This window comes from Ptychodera flava, chromosome 14 (assembly GCF_041260155.1).
Source record: "Ptychodera flava strain L36383 chromosome 14, AS_Pfla_20210202, whole genome shotgun sequence".
NCBI lineage: Eukaryota > Metazoa > Hemichordata > Enteropneusta > Ptychoderidae > Ptychodera > Ptychodera flava.
In genome coordinates, this window is record NC_091941.1 from 28913150 (window position 1) to 28934272 (window position 21123).

General features: G+C 38.0%; 1 protein-coding gene across 2 annotated transcripts; it reads right to left on the minus strand.

Annotated features, from left to right (window-relative positions):
* Positions 1-991: 991 nt before the first annotated feature.
* On the minus strand, positions 992-18390 carry LOC139150067 (cornifelin homolog A-like). 2 transcript variants are annotated; one of them, XM_070722220.1, is made up of 6 exons: positions 17998-18390; positions 12019-12189; positions 8127-8225; positions 6682-6745; positions 5766-5905; positions 992-3860 (listed from the first exon to the last, which is right to left on the minus strand). In XM_070722220.1, exons 2-6 carry the CDS (start codon positions 12118-12120, stop codon positions 3756-3758), a joined length of 510 nt encoding a protein of 169 aa, XP_070578321.1. In that variant the 5' UTR covers positions 12121-12189; positions 17998-18390; the 3' UTR covers positions 992-3755. The 2 variants fall into 2 exon arrangements, with proteins under 2 accessions (XP_070578321.1, XP_070578322.1); XM_070722221.1 differs by lacking the exon at positions 8127-8225 and having other exon boundaries at positions 17998-18123.
* Between the last annotated feature and the right edge of the window lie 2733 nt (positions 18391-21123).

Below are 21123 nucleotides of genomic sequence, written 5' to 3' on the forward strand. Positions count from 1 at the left end.
AATTTCTTGTCAATATCTCTAGTATTTTCGCGTAGTCGTCGAGGGACATGATAGTATCCTCTGTGTTGTGTGTTCCGACTGGCATGACTACTTTAAATTTGTTAGGCACCCGTTAAGATCACCAAAATTAGATTCTACCGGAATCCACAATCGAAGTAAAGTGTTTTCGACACACAGAAAATTGAAGTTTTCCTGGCACAGCATCTTCTGGAGCATGGAGAATGATGATAAACGAATCTCGAATCAAGTTTCGAAAACAATCGTCACAGACATTAGAAAAAGGACATGTTGCTTTTCTTTCAAGATCATGTATCCAACAGTCAAACATTGCCGATTGGTTCTCGTTTTCATATAACAGAAGGAGACACGACTTTCAAGAGTGTGTCACACAAAAGACTGTAAAATCTCACAGGTTACGGTCACGACGTAGACAGAAAGATTCTGTCGTGTGCGGGCGCCCCATAACCTGCACAAAAATTATGCAGATTATGCCCATGCACGACAAATCTTTCCCACGACGAGTCACCATCCAACGTTAATTTTCATTCACAGTGTGCTTTTGAAACGGTACTGTAATGTCTGTGTGCCCGATCGGGCCAAATCGCCATCCTGTAATTTTTTTTATCTAAACACGGCAGGTCTATAATTTTGTCTTGCAAGATCCGAAGTCGAAAGTTGGACATTCCGACGACTCGCGGAGAACTTTGGTTTATTGTTTTAACTTTACAATCAGGACTGGCAGCATTGTTTTCAATCCTTAATCATCTCATTGAATTTCCGCATTTTGTTTGTAAATCGAGTGCGCCATAAAGGATGATGAAATGATGTATGATGATATAGTATATTTGTTTTATACACACTTACTTCCCATCATTTTGATGAGCAAAATTCTCATCAATGACAAAACTCATCAATAACTTAGTGCTCAAGGGGTTTAGTTACTTTACAGTTCAAAGGAAAGCGAAAGAAACAATACACTTTTCAGACCCAGTTGTAGTTCATAATCCGACATTTTATTCAGTAAGGCATTCTTAACAAGTTGAAGAAGTAGTCAACAATTAATTGGATGAATACACCGACTGTGCGAACAAAGACACGCCTGTAGTTGAAACGATTGTAAACTCTCTCACTGGTGTATTTGTTCTGTCCATACACAGCATGAGACTACAGTTTTGTAACTTGTACAGTGGCCAGACTTTTGTTACAGTGTTTTTGAAGTTGGTCATCTGGAGGACGTGTATAATTTATCACAGCGCCCTCTGTAGGCACACACGTACACCAGCGGGCCTAACTGTATGTCTCCAAGTCAAGTTTGCCATCCTTCCCAGCGTACAGGAATTTCGACAAGAAAAGGTGCTGTGGACGCTCAAAGAACATCGTCCTCTTATCACTCAGCACATAATGTGTTTTTGTTATTCATATAAAATACACCCTTGCTTCGAACACGGAATTCTATCATATGCGAGTCATATTGCAGTTCATATCACAGACGTTTGTTTATTCAGCTTGTTTTGTTGTTTTATTTTCCTTTTTTAATCCAGCCTGGGGAAAAAAAACTTTCAACGTGCTCAAGTTAACTAATGGTGAGACACAATTCATTTCTTGCTTTAAACATGCTCAGTAAGTTGATGAGACAAAATCGAGTTCCGAATAATTTGTTTGAGATTTCTGCTCAATTTTTCCCGAACTTGTGTACTGCAAGTACTAGTGCGGTTCTACTCAGTCTCTGAGTACCAACAGTAGGTTCTCAAGCCCTCAGAATTAACAAAACAACCCGCCTATAAACACAACCATGGCCGAAAGAGCGTGATTTTAATTGACCGGTAGAGATTAGTCTTCGATTTAAATACGTCGTTAAGATAATTATTAAATTAATTTAAATTTGACATAGTTTCATTTTGCTAATTCGTGTGCAAGTAAGTAGGCCCGCAGATTTTACTATTGTGTGTCAAAGTCAAGGCAAAGCAGCCACTACCCTTGACGTGAACGCACACTCTGGCCCAATTTTGTTTCTAATAATGTCAGACTTATGATATCTTCTGTGAGAATGGCAAATATCAATTCTTTCTCGATTTGATAAAAAATCAATAAGTCAAATAACACAAAATTGCGATACACTTAATTATTAAGGAACTAAAAACGCCTGAGATGGGGAAAATTTTCACTCAATTTAACAGATTTAAAATTGACAAATCGTTAGACGGAATGCGAATTGTTATGTATGAATCGTTAATATTCTGAACTAGTCTTAAAATTCAGGAAATTCAAAATCAGTTTCACGATGACTGTACAACCACTGACATCCCAAAACTATAGCCCTGACTGCATCATATGGTTTATGACCAATAAGATATAACCTTCCGAGCACGCTGCACATCAACAGGGTTCGGGCCGAGTAGCCGATAAAGAGCGCCTCCATGCCCACGGTGGCAGCTGATGAGACATTTCATCACTCTCGTCTTTCTTCATATTTACAGAGATAAATACTTAACAAGTAAGGAGCTTATTTATGGTATAAAATCTGGACGTGAGCCTAGCAAACCCAATGGATTATATCGTATATACCATTCATGTACTTAAGACGAGTTAAATTCATACAAGTTTGTTCCTAATTGTCTTGAACTAGAGAAACACAAACCCCCTAGATCATACAATGGTGTATGTACGCAATCATCTGAGGATTATTTAACAAACTTTTTAAGTGAATACTACACGACTACTGGAAATATTTGTAAAGTGTAAATAGAGAGTTATGTGACGTCACGATTACCGATGAACTTTGACTTTGGTCAAGGACGCAATGAGGGCAGACAGCAGCCTGCCATTATCACGTTTTGGATTTTTTTGACAACGATGCATAGCAACGGTGACATTGATAACATCGAAAGAATGCATGGTGCGCTTGCCCAGGGAAGAAAAGAATGAGTGTTGACAAAGAACGAAAATGAGCAATCTTTAGTAAAACAGCTGCGGGTATGACTAATGGAAGGAGTTTTGGAATAAAACAAATTATTAGTTAATAAATTAATAATTGCCTCTATATGGTAGATTTGTATGTATGTATGTATGTATGTATGTATGTATGTATGTATGTATGTATGTATGTATGTATGTATGTATGTATGTATGTATGTATGTGTATGCGTATAAAGTATGCGACTGGGGTTACATCAAGATGTATATTAAATATCAAGATGGATGAACTCAAGACAAACTTTGCCGGAAAAAACACAGGTAACGCTATCGATATGACAAGCGGTGACATTGACATGCTTATTTTGCGTCTGACGATTGCTGCAGCTTGGTGATTTTACACTAGTGTCCACAAAACTGAGCCTCTGTGAAAGTCGCACTGATTGCTATCGCTGACTGTTATAATTGTTTGTATCTCAATCTTATGAAGAAATGTGTCCTTATAGGTTCTGTTCACAGTAATTGCACTACATTTAAATACTATGGAATAAAAATGACCATTATTTGTACCAAAGACTTAGAATAAATAAAGCTTGCATATCAAATGACGTAGAAATATAACTTATAGCTCATTCTTTTTAGCAAATTGTTTCCAAAGTCTTAAAATTAGAAATGCGCCACCAGCGGCAATATGGGCGTTTTTTGTAACGGTCACAAGCCCAACGTTGGTGGCGTCGACTGAAATTTGGCGAGAGGAGGTATATTGCATATTTATTTAATAACGTCTTAAAAGAGTTCTCGAAGTGGTGATAATACTAACAGCGATCACTTGTGGGACTAGTTCAATCCGTCAGTTGGTTTTCAATGTAATCCAGCTCACGGGCCATTTGACAGGCGGCGCAGGGACCACAACAAGTCGAGTAGAAGACATCCTGGAATACATCACCCTGGAAACAATCAGTAATATAATAACACAACATGTATGGTATACTATAACGGTTGCACAAGCATTGATGTCACTACAAATGCATGTTCCGTGGGCTGTTACGCAGCGTCTATCCTAGACTATTTTGGTTGTGATCGGAATGGGTTTCCGTGTCCGCTGTGCAAGGACACTGAAATGTGTATTTCCATGCAGGTAGTGTCGTCTGACTCATCTCAGGCAGTAAACGCACACTCTCTCCTCAAGTGATGTACGGTTAGGACCGGGGAGATGGTTGTAACTAAAGAAATAAACTCAACAGAAACAAAATAAAAAAAACAAACAGCAATAGTGATAACATATACAATGTTAACGACGTCGCCTGTGTGCTTCACAACACAACGACACGCAATGCATCCTGGTACTCTTTATATTATACATGCAAAATCACATATTTTAAACACTGACAGAAAATTTGGGAAAATTCGATGAACAATCGATATAAACAAGTTTATTATATATTTACGATTATTTGACTCTCCTAACTATTGATTGATGTGACTAAAAGAACTATTCTAAATTCAGTTTGTTGACCATTGTCTGAAGACTCGACTTAGTATTCAAAATGCACCGTGGTGGTTCTCGCCGAAGTCGTCACGCTAGAGAGATATGACGAATTCATTATCGTGGAGTTTGACACGTAAACATATTTCAGAGACTGGGAACTTTGCAATTGTTGTTTTTCCCCCCAAAATGTCGACCCGGACTTTCGATAGTAAAAATATAATTCCATATTAGACAAACAACAATGCGATGACAGAGGCATCGCCATCTGTCACAGACAGAGAGACATAATCAACGTCTACGCACATGTATAATTTATTGTTGTTGCACGTTGCGAAATCAGGTTGTCCAGATCGGTCTGAACACGAACGACGAAGCAGTACTGAGGTTCGTTTTCTCGGCGAAGTCAAAGACATAGACGTAGTACATAACATGTTGTCTTGGATTCAATGAGTCATCGTTCGAACGGCTCTCTTTTTACCGATAACGACCTCACTCTCACTTCGATATACCCTAAATATCGTCATATAATTTTTTTTAGGTCAACCTTGACGAATGACTGGCTTATGCCTGGATTATTTGTGAAATTTTAATGATTGGGTTTTATGTTGATGCTGGCAATTGTGCACCCGCCATCATTTCATCAATTTAACATGCACAGATGGGACGGTTTTGGTTATATTGAAGTCTTTTTGCTGGCTACAATGACAAAGTACTATCCCGTTCTAGTGAGGTCACTTTTTGCTTAATTTTCAGGCCAGGATATTTCACCCTGTATGCATCTTCGTTATATCAACATAAATTCTAGATGATATTCAACACTCGGTATTCCTTTCACATTCCTATTAATTGTAATCCTGAGAGACATTCAAGTGAACACGTTATATTACTCATCCATCATAATAATCATTAAAATGCCCATGTTGGGCCGGATCAGTAAGTCTGTCTACAACGGCTGCTTGCTTGCTACTCGTAAAGGTTACGTATTTAAAGATCTGGAATATCCAAAGGGGAGGGAATATATGCCTTCCAATACACACGTTTTTGAATTGCAGTGTGCATCAGTTTCCGTGTAGCGATGGATTAACGTCTTATTCTCTGCTGTCCCGGCTAGCACAACCACAAAACATATCACTCTTTATTTCGATCTGTTGTGTCACTGCTTTGACAAATTTTCAGCATTTTTTACTGTACGTCTATATAGGCGTGGTTTCTCAATTTACCCTTCACATTGCACGGCAAAGAATCCGAGACATGCATTTAATGTACAATCTTCCGTGAAAACACGCATACAAAGACATGACATTTCACAATGACAAATGCTTCGGGGAAACTATAATGCAGACAGACAGACTGACAAACTTGCCTGTATCTTATGCTGCAATCTCATCTTTGTTCTGAGTCCCGTCAGCCCACAGGGCCACCAGAAACCTGCGCAGAAGGGTTCATCCAGCCTGGCTGACACTTCGCACAGGAAACAGGGCAAGAAACAACAGCCGCACATACCTGTTGCAAAAGTATTCACACAGTCAAATATACATAATTCATGTTCTTGCCGCATAGACTGTGTATCGAGGATTGGCAGCTGAACTATCAGGATAATAATACTTAGAAAACTCTCCGTTGAACAAGACCTTTACAAGCTGTAGTATACTATTTCTCTTGCACTTGCGAGAAGCATTCTTAAATATTTAGTCTATGTAAGTAGGTATGCATGTAAGTATGTATGTATGTTTGTATGTATGTATGTATGTATGTATGTATGTATGTATGTATGTATGTATGTATGTATGTATGTATGTATCTACGCATCTATCTATCTATCTATCTATCTATCTATCTATCTATCTATCTATCTATCTATCTATCTATCTATCATCTATCTATCTATCTATCTATCTATCTATCTATCTATCTATCTATCTATCTATCTATCTATCTATCTATCTATCTATCTATGTACGTATGTATGTATCTGTGCGTATGTCTTATTGGTGGAATACTTCAATGTGTTCATAGTGAAAGGAGAACAGAAAACTGCTATAGCACGATTGACAAGCGCTTGAAACTAATAATGTAAGTACTGTAATGTCTGTGAATATTAATGAACCGGGCGGCCATATGGGCGTACATCAAAAAGCAAAAGAGTGAGCGACAGATATTATATGACATTCTAACATGCATGCAACAAAACACAGACATCACTCGTGAGAGAAAACACACTTAATATTTAAGATTACAAGAGGAAAAAAAATCTATAGCTATGCCTCTTAAATGCTTACAACTTCTTGGCTCTCCAGCACAGTGCCAAATGTCGGTTGTCCATTCTCGCGGATGTTTGTGTTTCTGCAAGACAACGATGGAAGTACATTTGAATATCTTACGTAGGTAGGTTACACAGACCCTGGAGTTTCACGGCAGGGTCTATGGTAGAAGTTGTATCATTTCTGAGATACAGGGCATACTTTGATATTTTTGTACATTATGTGGATGTTCGTCATTTTTAAACATTGCTTTGCGCAGCAATTGTTTCTAGTATTAAGTAGATAGGACTGCGATTAAACTGAAGAAGCAGATATGTCACTATTCAGCTTTCAAGTATATGCGAGCGTTTCTTATTCAGGCTTATATTTTAGGCTTATGAGCAACGTTGTCTTTTATGTAAATGATTAAGTCAGTGATAATGCATAAAGTTAAGCACACGGCATATGAGAAGTTGTGTAGGGGAATTATTTGAAGCAGACTATATGTTGCTCTAGAATGATGCCAAATCAACAGAAACCTTGATGGAGAATCAAGAAATCATGAAATTAATCATGTAAATCTAGATCGATGAACAAGTTTTATCAGATCATATCTTCTTTGTTCGATTTCTCATTGAAAGGGACAGAATGGCAGAGATGATGATCGAATTAAACGAAGAGAAAATGGTGATAGGTTTTGTTATAAGGTCAAGATTAGTTTCAGGCGGGCATTAAATGGTTTCGCCAAAGAAGGCAGGCGTCGCGCTTGACAAGCTGATCATACATAGTACCACATGGTTGACAACATGCCCAAGTTACGATGACGTCACCACCTATTATGATGACGTTCTGCTCTAAGCGACAAACGTCCACAGCACCTGACATTCTACTCTACGTTTACAGCAAATGAACAGAAAAAAAATAACCGATGCCACTTAACTACGGAAGAGAGAAAACGAGAAATTAAAAAATATTCATGTACTGACCGGGTATTTTGACGTATCGTACACAGTCACTCACACCCGACCCGGCTGAAATGCTGTTCCGTGTTCATATATCCATGCTATCATGATTGCCAGGTCACACAATGTACATGCATGCAAATTAATATGATGTGCTACATGATCATGTGAAAACACAAGAAACTTCACGATTCGAGTCAAACTCCATGCAGATCAAACCAGTGAATGAAAAAAGCAAAGGAAAGTACAAAATAAATGGAGGAAAGTCACACCGTTACGAACAGAATATGTTTGTGAAAAAAACCAATACTTTAATGATACTTGTGTCAATACTTTATTGAAAGATATTTACTTACGACCTTTTAAGACAATGCATGAGTGGAATGATATACTTGACAAATGAAAAATGAAACAAAAAAATCATTTTTCTACTCAACTATTTTCACAACAAAAACAAAATTTCAACTATTGGTGTACGTCTAAACGGCACGGTCAAGTGACTCGATGCAACAAAAAACCTACACAGATCACTTTGCTTTCCTTTGCATTTTTCGTCCCGTGTAAAAGTTTGGCAATATTTCTGGTCTCTGCTTTTGAATCACCTTCAAACTTCAACAGCAGCTGGAATTGACCGGAAAAAAAGAAAAAAACGGAAACAAAATTGAAATATTTTTCTATTTTCTCGATTGTTCGTAATTTTCTAATCAGTTGTTCATTTCACGGTTGTCAACCATGTGATATGTGTTCTCCGTACTACAGGTCACACCAAGGTCTTAACAACAATGGGCTCCAACTGATTAGGTTTATTGTAAGCACTTTTGTCACGGAACGACATATTATTAAGAATTTTTGTAAGACTCTCATTCGCGAAATAAAGGCCAAGAACATGAAAGGCAATCGGTTTAAAATGTATTGAGTCATAATTCTATTCTACCTGTTAGTGAATACGCACATCTATGGTTTAAATTGGGAAATGGGAACGTTTTTTAAATATTATTATTTGATGGATATTTTCGTGCTGTTAAATTATTTGATGGATATTTTCGTGCTGTTAAATTATTTGATGGATATTTTCGTGCTGTTAAATTATTATTTGATGGATATTTTCGTGCTGTTAAATGATTGGTTAGTTGTGGACTACTCAGTCTGACAAGGTTATTCTTGCACGTCGTTAGATTGTTAGTTATTTCAAGTTAGCGGATATTGGTAGGAGTGAATAATGTTCACAGGGGTTGATTAGGGGCATCGGTAGGGATAGGTGTTCACAGGGTTGAAAGACCAAGCCTAAGTACTCATTAAAAGACGATGTTATCGTCTACAAAAAAGACAGATTCCCTTAGTTACATATGCACACGTCAGTCAGCGTCTTAAAAGGGTGACACAGTGCTGAAAAATACAGAACGTGGATTGCACAGTTCAAATCTTCCAATCATCATGCAGATTGCTCGTCTGTGTGAATTTAGACAATGGTCCAGCTTAGCCCAGAAAACTGAAGAAAGGTATACAGGCGTGAAACACAAGTTCTGATCACACAGCTCTGTATGTCACGCCTACGCCGAATCCGTGAAATAGCGAAACGGTAAAGATGACGACAGAACGTTGATTCCTCGTGCCAGAAAACACGCTAAAATAAAACCAAGTTCAAAGTAGAAAATAGAAGAAGTACAAGAGTGATGTGTTATTGTACAGCTTGCCTTATAATGGCTCCACGCTGTACATGTAAGTATACTATGCTGTATAACAGACAACCATTCGGTGTGTGGGATACACAAAGAGGAAAACATTTGTATGGTGTTCAATATACAGATCAATGAAAAATACAAACTCAAACAATAATCCATCTCGTTCTACATCTATTTTGTATCCAGTGACACCATTTTGGTAAAAGTGCCTTTCACCAAGGGTACTGAATGAAATGCTGCTTTTTAACTTAATTTGTCGACAAAATATAACTTTAAAAGGTAAAATATGATTGGATGTAAATTTCAAATTCATCTTTAAACTCCAAGTCCTTCAGAGGTCAGGGAGCATCCGTGAAAAATACTTGTTGCCCTCGTGAACGCCGACGACATCGCGTCTTCATCGTAAACGCCGTTGTCATCGCAACGGTTTATGGTCATCTCTGACTCCGATCTGAATGGAATGGCAATGGACGCACACAGCAGCTGCCATCGTGATCAGGCATTTCGTTGCGGCTTATTCCCCCGTTATGTAGGCGTAACCATTCAAGCGAGCTCTGGATACACCCAATCGACGAAGGAGATTTTAATGGGCAGTACATTAAAAAGACGTGACAGAAATATGGAAATCGAAACCCGCATTAGTCATCTTCAGTAGACCTTCAGGGTCACAAGCAATGCTTTAAAATTGACTGACCCCGGGTCGGCTTTTATTTGATAATTGAAATCCAGATAAATAGCAAATATGAAACTGTATTCTCCCGACGCGATCACGGGATGTTTGTCACGCGGGCTGAAAACGTCTTTAGGACCGCTTTACCAATTCGGTCTTGGAAACCCATAGCGGCACTAGCTTACCCTCGTTATTCGTTCTGTAAATGTAGTGAACGCACGTAGTGATAAAATCGTTTATTACTATACAGTAATCCACTCAATATATAATCCTACACATGTTGGTAAAACGTGCACTTTATGAGACATACCGTATCTATGCATACGTGTTTTTGACGTAATACCATTTAATGTTTGTGAGTTTATATCCGGATTTCAAAATGTTAATAATTTTGCGATTTCATAAGAAAGATACATCGTGTTGCAGAAACTGAAGCGAAATTTTGTAGTACAAAGAATACTCGTCATTGACAGCATCGCCAGATTTACAATTTGGTCTCAAGTTCCGGAAGTTTCGCAATATTTTTACCAGGTATTAAATAAACAAAGAATGCAGCTTGTCAGTTCACCTGTATAGCTTTCGCATATATACATACATAATTAATTGACTGATCGGATTGTGGCGGAGAGCAAGGCGATTATATCCGATGCATACAAATGGTGGATTGATCCTGAGAGCGAGAGCCAAGGATTTTATTATTTTGGAAGATCATATTTCTATCTCTCTGTTATGTTTACACCAGTAGTATCCTTTTTATCCCTTTGCATAATTTATGTTGTCAATCGCACCAGGTTTACAATCATCATGTAATTATGCCATCGAGTAAAAATGCTGTTTGGTCTAAATCGTGCTTCCGATACAGCTTTGTCGACGGGCCTCTCAACGTACCCGAAGAACATTCAAATAGGAAGCGAAAAATCGATCCGTCTTCTGAATGGCGCTGACGGACAACTGCGAAGCTGTGACTCATCCATTAACGTCGATTTCATTTCCACTGGGGAAGGGGGGGGGCGCTTATGGGTCTCTTGTGCACTCGATGATTAATTAGGTAGGTGCAATGTTTCAAGGAAGTCAGAGATTCGTAACGATGCAGTGTTTTTGATATTCCACTCGGTGAAATACCTCTTGGGGTAAAAGCGCGACCTTTGACTCTATGCTGTCACTTTTTTTCTTGTTTTTGTGCCCGAACACCCATGCATCATCATGTTTTTATGTCCCAACTGGTTTAAAACTTATGCATCATATTCGGGCTGGCATTGTTATCACGGAAAATTCTAGGCTGGCGTGATGCAAGATATGATCTATTGACTTGAGATTTCAGAATTGACTCGGAGATTATGCGACCGTGTTTTAGGTAGTAGAACCTCGGAATATCAGTGTATAGTTGATTGAGTGCCTATCTTGAATAGATGATCAGAATCTGATTGAATATAGTATCTATTTGAGAACGCCAATCAAAATTGATACGTGTGAAATCTATTTTTTCACCATTTACGCGAGACTATACTGTTGAGTTAAAATCAACAAAGGGAAGAACAAATAAACTATATTCTTCATTGAGACCTATATTTACTGAAAGTAACCAAGAAACGTGAGGCCGGTCAGTAAATATCAAAAAGATGAACTGCGTGAAAAATTCAATCGACGCTTCTACATCGCCCTAACTAGGCCCCGCGTCTCAATCGACAAAAACTAGACTATCGCCGTTTAATTTCATTCATTTCCATCACGCATGCGATGGGCCTGCCTGTCAGCAGACAACCCATGCGGACCGGTCATATCACATGCAGCTAGGATGCCGTCTTTCCCACCAACCGGACTGTCCTGCAAACTTGCATCTTAGTATATGCAGTCAGTAAGCATTCCTGATTGCAGCAGGGATATGCATTTTTCATAACACCATCACCGTCCAAAACAAGGATTTTACGAGAAGTGCATGTGTTTCACACAGTTCCCTGCCGAACCTCCATGCACTCTGACGTTGAAAGATAGGGCAGCTCCCATGGATTATTAAGATAAATGCAGCGTGCATTTCACAAGCCCATGCGATTATTTGACTCACCTCTGCTTCGCTCCCTACCGGACTCTCCGGGATAGGGCTGTGGCTGGCCCGTCTTGGTTGCTCCGTTTGGGGCGTAGGGGTCTTGTCGGTGTATTTCTCCATTGTAAATATGAATTGAAGGCTTTTTATCGTCGCACTGTGCCTAATCTACAGCCACCAACACAGAGTATCCTAGAAGATTGAACAGAATGTAAAGAAAGGAACACGAATACATTCTGTTTGAAATGATGTAGGATTTTGATGACGTCGACGTACGTCCCAACCCTATGAAAAGACTAGCATCTTACGGGTAAAAGTGGTCTTTTGATCGCTAGATGCATGAAACTTAAGTAACAGATGTCATTAATTTGTACGCTGACTAATTTGTGATATATATATATATATATATATATATATATATATATATATATATATATATATATATATATATATATATATATATATATATAATGTGTTGTGTACTATCTGTGTAAATATGTGTGAGCAATGTTCGGATTAGTAAACTGTAAATTGTCACGTTTCGTTGTTCCTCAAGATTGTGGCGTGATAGCAAGACTGCTCACAAGTGACGTTTCTTAATACGTCATTTTCTGCATGCGCAATTAAAATGAGTTCTGTCACGATCTTGTATTGGCTGTTATTTCGAGTCCCCGTAGATGCTGTTTTGATTTCGGAACCATCAACAAAAAATTCATCTCACATACAAATTAAAATCTAATGAGATGGCCTACGTGTCAACGTTTTGCAAACTGCCTGTCCTTGATAACGATTGTTTTTGTTGGTCTGTTGCGAAGTCAGGAACAGCGATGGGAGAGTGCACTCGCTCGTATCTCCGATATTAAATATGCAAAGCTAACGATAGCTGCCGCCATTTATTTCCTGACCTTTTCCTTGAAATGTTAACGAAAATTAATTATACAGTGATCAAATATCCACCGATTTTCTTTGACCTTATGCGTGATAGTCGTGTCGCCATGACAACGCACAATATCCCAGAATCCTGATCCTTAGCTGTCCCATGTCCATACATTTCTTGTCCAAGCGATCCATATCAACGCATTCCAATAAATTTAAATTCTACCGCTGAACCTGAGTTTGATTTTAAAGACTTTGACCGAAATTAAACACTTTTAAAATCCTACCTGTGATGCACAGTGAAACAAAAAAAACCCCCAAACTTTCTATTGTTCTTTTTCTGTTAATGAATTAATTAATTAACCGATAAATTTAATTTAATTTGTTTATATATCTATCTTTCTATGTATTCATATGATATTAAATGACGCAGAAACACTTTTTTAGTGTTGGTAAATACGGGGAAGTATCATATGATCTACCTACCAACACACACATACATACATACATACATATATACATACATACATACATACTCAGGGGACGTTGGAAAATTAATACTTCCGTTCATCAAAGCCTTCCTGTTTGAAGAAGTGAAGAAATTCGCTTCGTTGTTTTCGTTATTTGACATTTGCCAACCGTACATATATCTGTGAACATGAACTAGGGGACTTACTGATGTTACAAGTCCAAGGCCGTTGACTGGACGATATTTCGTTTGAATTGAATTGCTAGTGAATGCGAGCTACACATGAAAGGTCACAACGTGTGTGACAAAATTCATGCGAAATTTACGCTTCGAAATTTACAGCACAGTGGCGATGTGACCTCTCGATGACTTCTCTCTATCCAAATTAAATAACCCCGGTGCAGATGAGTGGTGTAATCCTATCAAAACACGTCGAGGATTGACAACAAACTATATTTATAATTTTGGTTCAAATGGTACAAGCTCGGACACGAAAATGAAACCACGCTACACACCAATCCGGCGACTACACGTTTGTGTGTGCAACGGTAGTGCGAACGTATCTCAAGAAATCGCCTCAGCAATTTATCATATTCCGTGGTCGGATTTTCTCTGCGCCGTAATTTATGCCAGAATGAGTCAAGAAGCTGGCCTCTCTTGCTTCGCATTACGCTAAGATCTACGAGTCCCCTGACAAAAGAAAGCAGTAGGGAACGCCTCCGTCAGCCCACGTTTCTGTCGTGCTCATCATGATTGCACAGTCAATATAGAAGAGATGTTATACATCATCAGCGTAATGGTGGGAACAGCAAGACTTCACAATATACTCAACCGTCGTTGCATAATGGCCCTTCAACTTACTGATTTAGATCATATCAACCGATAACTGCCCATCGGCAGCGGGGACAAGCACAGATTATCTCTCGGAAAACGCACATATTTCTGTTTGGGGAAGAGAATTGTGAGGAAGCGCGTTTATTTTTTTTTCTAGGTTACACTAAGAGGGAGTGACATCCGTAGCAGACACGGATGGCAGCTCCCAATCGCTGGATAAGGAGGATTTCTCGGAAAGATGATCATGATCTGAAATATTCATGAAAGCCTCTGAATGAAGCCAACGATTCAGAATCGATAACAAGTATTTAGCCGAGGAATACGCCTGCATCAATCACGAAGTCTATTGGAGGACAGATTTTTTTTCTGCGCGGACAGTAATTTCAAATAAACATTAGTATTTGTCAATCCAATCTCTCGGTTGCAATTTCCATTGCAATTCGAGGTCAAAACTCATCCGACTATTGCTTAACATAGCTTTAAGAGCAATCCGCTTTCCTATTGTTTTCCGAAAAATAAATGAACTGCGGCTAGATTATCATCAATGCCAATTTGTAAACATACCTTTCTCAATACTGAAAATTAGACGTAAATTTTATCAATTTCTGACTTGCTAAGGGACGGACCATTAGATCTTGGGAGGGGGGTGGTCAAAAACAGAAAAAAAAAATTTTCAGAGCAAAAAGTTAGGAAAAAAAAATCTTCAAACTAGTTTGCAAAATAAAAAAAAATAAATCAGAAGACAAAGGCGTAAAAAAAAAATCTGCAAAAGTCTTTAAAATTTTGAATTTTTTTTAGATTTTACCGACAGAAAGCAACTTTCTGTATTTTTTAGTACATCCTCCAGGCACATTTTTAATTGTAATTTATACATTTAGAGTGACTTTATCCCTTATACTGGAAGTTATGATTATCTTAGCTTTTCAGGACTTTTGTATTCTGATCACTTGAAAATTATGAAATTATAGAGCCTGTTTTCTACTTGTTTCCTGCGTACAAACCAAGCAGGTACACTAGGTAAAACATTGAAACTATGGTATGGTTGTCAAGACAGAAAGTTGTATTTGCCTTTTAAGATCAAGGTAAACAGATGCAGGCTACATCAGTTTCATTTTTTTCACAGCATTTTATTGCAATGATGAATGCAAGAATGGCTGAACAAGTAGAAACACGTCAATAATGATAAAACAACATATCAAGTCATTATGTATTATTTTGCTTTTAAAAAGGCATTTTCAATTCTTTTTTCTCAAAAAACAGCCTCAAAAAACAACAGCAACACATGTTTTAACATTCAACAATACACTACGTTAAATGCCATCTATCCAACAAATCCCAACACAAAAACACACAAAAGGGTTGAACTTTGAAAGTTTCTCGATAGCAAATACTGAATAAATCTGCATGAATAATCGTTTTTGTGTAGCAAATTTCAAAGAAATTGGACAAGCCCTTTCAGAGAATACAGATTTTTTGACCATGAATGGCATAAATTGCCCTAAAAAGACAAATATTGAAATTTCAACACATCTATACACATCCAATCAATTTGGACATGCTGTTACAGCGAAATAGATGTTTTGATCAAAAAAGTGCATCAATTGCTCTAAAAACACAAATATGCAAATTTAACTATATTATTTAGCTTATTTTAGCTTCTCAGCTTGTCAAAATCAATTGTAAATCATGAGATATGCATGATGTTTGGTGGGGTGAATGTAGGCATTTCACACGCAGTAGAAAGGGAAGACAGGAAACCAAAATAGTCAATTTTCAAAACTATAGGAAGCTACTGAGGAGCAAGAAGACCATGTTTCAGAGGAAGATGTGTTATCCGAAAAAAATGCTCCCAAAGTGCCACCAAATAACACCATTTTTATCTCTATTTTTCAAAGTTCCAACAGCAGGAGGGGGAAACCCCCCTCCCGACCACCCCCCGCAAAAATACTCCCCAAGTGCCACCAAATAACACCATTTTAATCTCTATTTTTCAAAAGCTCCAACGGCAGGAGGGGGACACCCCCTCCTGACCTCCCCCGCAAAAATACTCCCCAAGTGCCACCAAATAACACCATTTTAATCTCTATTTTTCAAAAGCTCCAACAGCAGCAAGGGGACACCCCTCTCCTGACCTCCCCCCCCCCCGTGACCGCTTCGTGGCCGCTTGTGGTGCTTGGCACCACATCTTTGCCCTCTTTATCTTCAGACAGCGACGAACTGAAAAAAAATTATAAATCTGAAAATTTACTCTGAAAAAAAAAATTTGCACAGCTAATCTCAATTGGAAAAAAAAAAATCAGAAATTTACAATAGTAAAAAAAAAATTTTCACAATTTCATTGTGACCACCCCCCCTCCCAAGGTCTAATGGTCCATCCCTAAGTGACAGATTTAACGTTATTGTTGTCCACGTATCAAAACCGTGCTCTGGGCTCAATGAATCGATATGGGCTGACATTCACACGTAATAAAACAATTCGGCGTTGACTTAATACAAGCCAGCTAGTTAAGTCCCACTCGTATCGATTTCTAGTGTTGTTCATCAAAAATACACCAGAATCCAGAGTATAGATGATGCCTTATTTTCATGATAAGTCATTAAGACGCGGTGCACAGCAATAATTGTACTATTTATTACATTATAAAGGAGCTTTCGTCGCCATAAAATTATCATGTCAAATGAGCACCAGTCTTCAGTCAACATGAATAAAATTGACAGGAAATTAGTCTTTCTTACAGTCAAATAATAGAATATTTAAGCAGTAAACATTAGAAATAAGGCCAGGCTATCGATACAGCCGCGTCTGTCTGTTATTTAAGGACGCCTTACGCGTAGCATGTAAAATGTGGGTTTTAAAGGCAGCTTGTCGGCGTTCTGGTTTTATGTTATATAAGGTAGCAGATACCACCAGCAAGAAGCCCATTTTTTTGCCGTAAATATAACCGTTGTGAGCTGTGACCTCATGGCGTCGTCACAATTCTAAAGATCAGCTATTTTGCTCACGGCATGCGCAGCTCGTAGCATGAGAGGAGCGTCATAGTGCGAAAAAAAGGCGAAATCGCGCCCGTTTCATTGCTGATTGATGATCGACAGAGCTCGGAGATCAATTTTGAGCCCAATTTTTTTTATACTAGATGGTTTCATGTTGAAGGTGATTTACAATTAATGCGTTAAAAAACAACATTGTACCCTAACACGCATATATCATCCCGAAACGAACATCGCTCCATGTTGCGGCACACACCTGCGCTGACGCGACGGAGTAACTGTTTTGTGTTGCGAAGGGAAGAATGGAGATTATTCTTCAAGAATAAGAACTCAGTTATGTATTCCCTAAATGCCAATTTCAAAATTATTAAAGGTTTGGCAATGCCTCTTTCCTCTTCAAAGGGAGACAGATATACCTCTTTTTACGAAAAGGAAATTTTATCGTAATTATGTAATTTTGTATAATTTTAAAATGCAAACGGGGACGGTGTGTCTGATGGTGTCAACCGTCGCGTTCCCCAAATCGAGCTTCGCTTTTACCCTGACATGTTTATATCACCCGCTTTACGTAAGACAGATGTTCCCTTGATTTTCAAAGTCACCGAATGGCCTACTCATCACAATGATCAATTGAGGTACACGACGGATGTTTTGATGGGACGAACGCACGGGCTATACAGCCGAATCGACCGCAGAGAAAATGCAACTGCTGGGCCAGTCCGCTTGAAATCGAGCGGAACATTACGTTTCTTGTTGAAAGAGCCCTCCAGGTTTGAAATTTCACTAGATCTGTGAATTACGTCGTGTCAGTGAAAAAAATAAATGAACATTACCTTTTCACATCGCAGTAGAGTGGACAACCTCCCGCCGCGATTATGACCTCTCCCGGTACGAATGACAGCAGCGTGCCGTATGACGCGCGGCGCCCCCATTAGACGAAACTACTGGGCAGGCAATTTTTCATGAATGCATTAGCATGAATATTCATAACGCGTTCAGAGGATGGAGAGCACTGTGCGATCACAGCAGCCGCAACAACCATACACTCAAGAAGATATATTGTATGTTCTGAAGTTATAACTGATGTTTCTGAAATACATTCTCTTGGCCTTTGCTTTCTCTTTCCATTTAAACTGATTTAAATATTCGAATTGAGAACACGGCGCAGGTAAATTGGGGAACAAATTTAAAACGTGTCCTAACATATGACAAAACACTCCGGTAAACACATTAATATTACGTTTGCAATTATGCAAATTGTCGACAGATCAATATGTCAGTTATTTTGAATACGATAACAACACCATTCCTATTAGACCTTGACGACTTTACGTCACTGCCAAATGCCTTCGTAAAAATGTTAGGTCTCTCCTTTGGCTTCCCCTAAAAGACTTTAGCAAACAGGCTTCTATAAAAAACACACTCGGCAGATTACAAATTAATCAGCAGTAACATTACCGTCGTTTTGCAAGTTTACACATTAACTATACATGTAGGTGATAGATTTATTAGCCTTATCTATTATTAACTGCATTCAAAATATGAGACACTGACAATGCGTGAAATGTGAGCCACTGTTTTTCATAGTTTTCCCAAGGACGCGGTTAATGAATTACACCGGGATGAGAGCGTTCGGTCATCGCCTGTAGCAGTGAATGGTGGCGCTGCCAAGGCGATGTAATTATACGGGGTGTTCGTACAAGCATGGATGTCATAGTATAAGCATGATCAAAGATGATTTTTTTACTGGGTTGAAGGCCATGATGCCATTTTGCGAACTGTCTCTGTACATGCATTTAGAAGGTATTAATCCACGTGACTGACCTTGATGTAAATTGATGTACGTTGCGTTATTTCTTGTCATGTAAGTGGAAGAATGGTTATTGTTCTACTCTAAAAAGCATGTCCTCATGCTTAGCGCTCAACTCGCCTAAAAGCCTTTGTTTGCTCTGTGTGTGTTTATGTAATTTATGTCCATTGCTACTGTTGAAACTGAATTCTAATCCGGACTAGAATTCATTTGTCAACAATAACATCGGATATATACACGGCTCTGTTTGCAAGGTCCTAGATAGTGCATTGTGTATTTCATTTCTGAACAAGAAAAAGAACATGTACTTCAAGTTTTGTTTACAAATAAAATGAAAGTATTATAAAAGACAAAATTATTATTATTATATTATTATTATTATTATTATTATTATTGCTGCTGCTGTTGTTGTTGTTGTTCCTCTTAAATAAAAAGTATAAATAAATAAATAAAATGAATAAATACACATATATGAAATTAGCCACTATCTATATCTTATTTCAAACATAAATCTACGTACAAGAGAATGGTGATTTAAAGCACATTTGTCATGGTGTACAAGAAATTTGATCACTGAATGGCACCTGAAAGTGTCATTCTTTTTATGTGGTAGTTAATATTGCAAATAATGAACAATATATTTCCATTACAAAACTATATATAACGGTGCATTTATGTATCTTTGAAAACTGATATAAATGTACTTCACTATAATATGGTGATCAAGAGAGCGATCGTGTACAAAAAGTTTGATTTTGGAATTTCACTCAAACAGTGATGATTTCACTATAGTTGTCTATGGGACAAACTATGAACAATTTTTTCCCATTAAAAATAGCTATATCTGTTCCATAGCTTTGAAAACTGATGTGAAGTACTTTACTAAAACATAGTGAGTCTACCAGGCAAACTATGAAAAATCAATATAAAACCAGCTATATCTGTTAAAATTGATTTATTTGCCTGAACGTCTTTTATCCAGCCCGTTGTGTTACCTTTTCAGTACCCCGATGACAGTCAACTGTTGCTCTCATTTCCCATTTCCACACTTTGACAGTCAGCATTACAGCGTTCACAAGCACAAACGATAAATGATCACCAGTCATTGAAATACAGCTGTTTCATTGGATAAGCTCAGAAAACTTGTTTATGAAAGAATTGTTTTCGGCGTGTTCAAAGTGATTTATCGCTATGATTTGCATTGAGTAAAAAGTTGGAGGCAAACCAACCCCCCCTTATGATACTCTGGAATTTTCAAGGACTCACTTGAACACTAGTTTTTTCCGTCCCCCCCCCGCCATTAATAATGTTCATTTCCTTAGATTGCAAAACGTTGACGAAGAGAAATCAAACGTTTTTGGTCTAGTTGTATTTCGGTCGTTGGGGGCGCAATGGCAGCAGACTTATACTGACCGGCTGTGGAAATGGAATCACTCATCGTCATTTGTGAAATATTTCATGAAAAAAATAAAATGATAGTAATTTTGGCTTGTTTCATACCCTTATTGCTGATCGATCCATGCCATGGACAGTGAAAGAATTAACTTTTACATATACATGTAATTGAATTAACGAAATCAGATCACCAAAATACTTTTGATTCAGTGCTAAATTTCGAATGTCTTTCAATTATTCAAAGAAAGCGAAAAACTTAAGTTTCGATCTTATAAACGTCCAAATATAAAAAACGCTCACCATAGTATCTGGTTGTATAGAAAGCTTGAAATTCTCCTGATCGAACCCTGATTTTCTTTTACTAACAAAATCTTCCCCGTTCATAAATATTCTCTGTTAAAAATCATAACACATAATAATTTGCATTTACTTTGTCCTTGGCAAAGCCATTTAAGATTTGTTCACTCCACATGAAGTACATTCTTCCCACACGTAAGTTGTATGTTGTATTCTCCACATGAAGGACGCTACAAGTTTTTTTTCTCGCAAACATAAGCCAGCTGAATTTCATTACTTGATCCATGTGCCATAAACTCTGACGCATATAATCAATATATTGGTGAAAGGTCGAATTGTCAAAATAAAGGGCGTTACACTAACCATGAACGATAACTGTGTCAAATTATTTCATCGACTATCAAATGCTTACCGGCGTGTCGTCTGCCGCGCTTCACAGTGGATTTTTAAATGTATG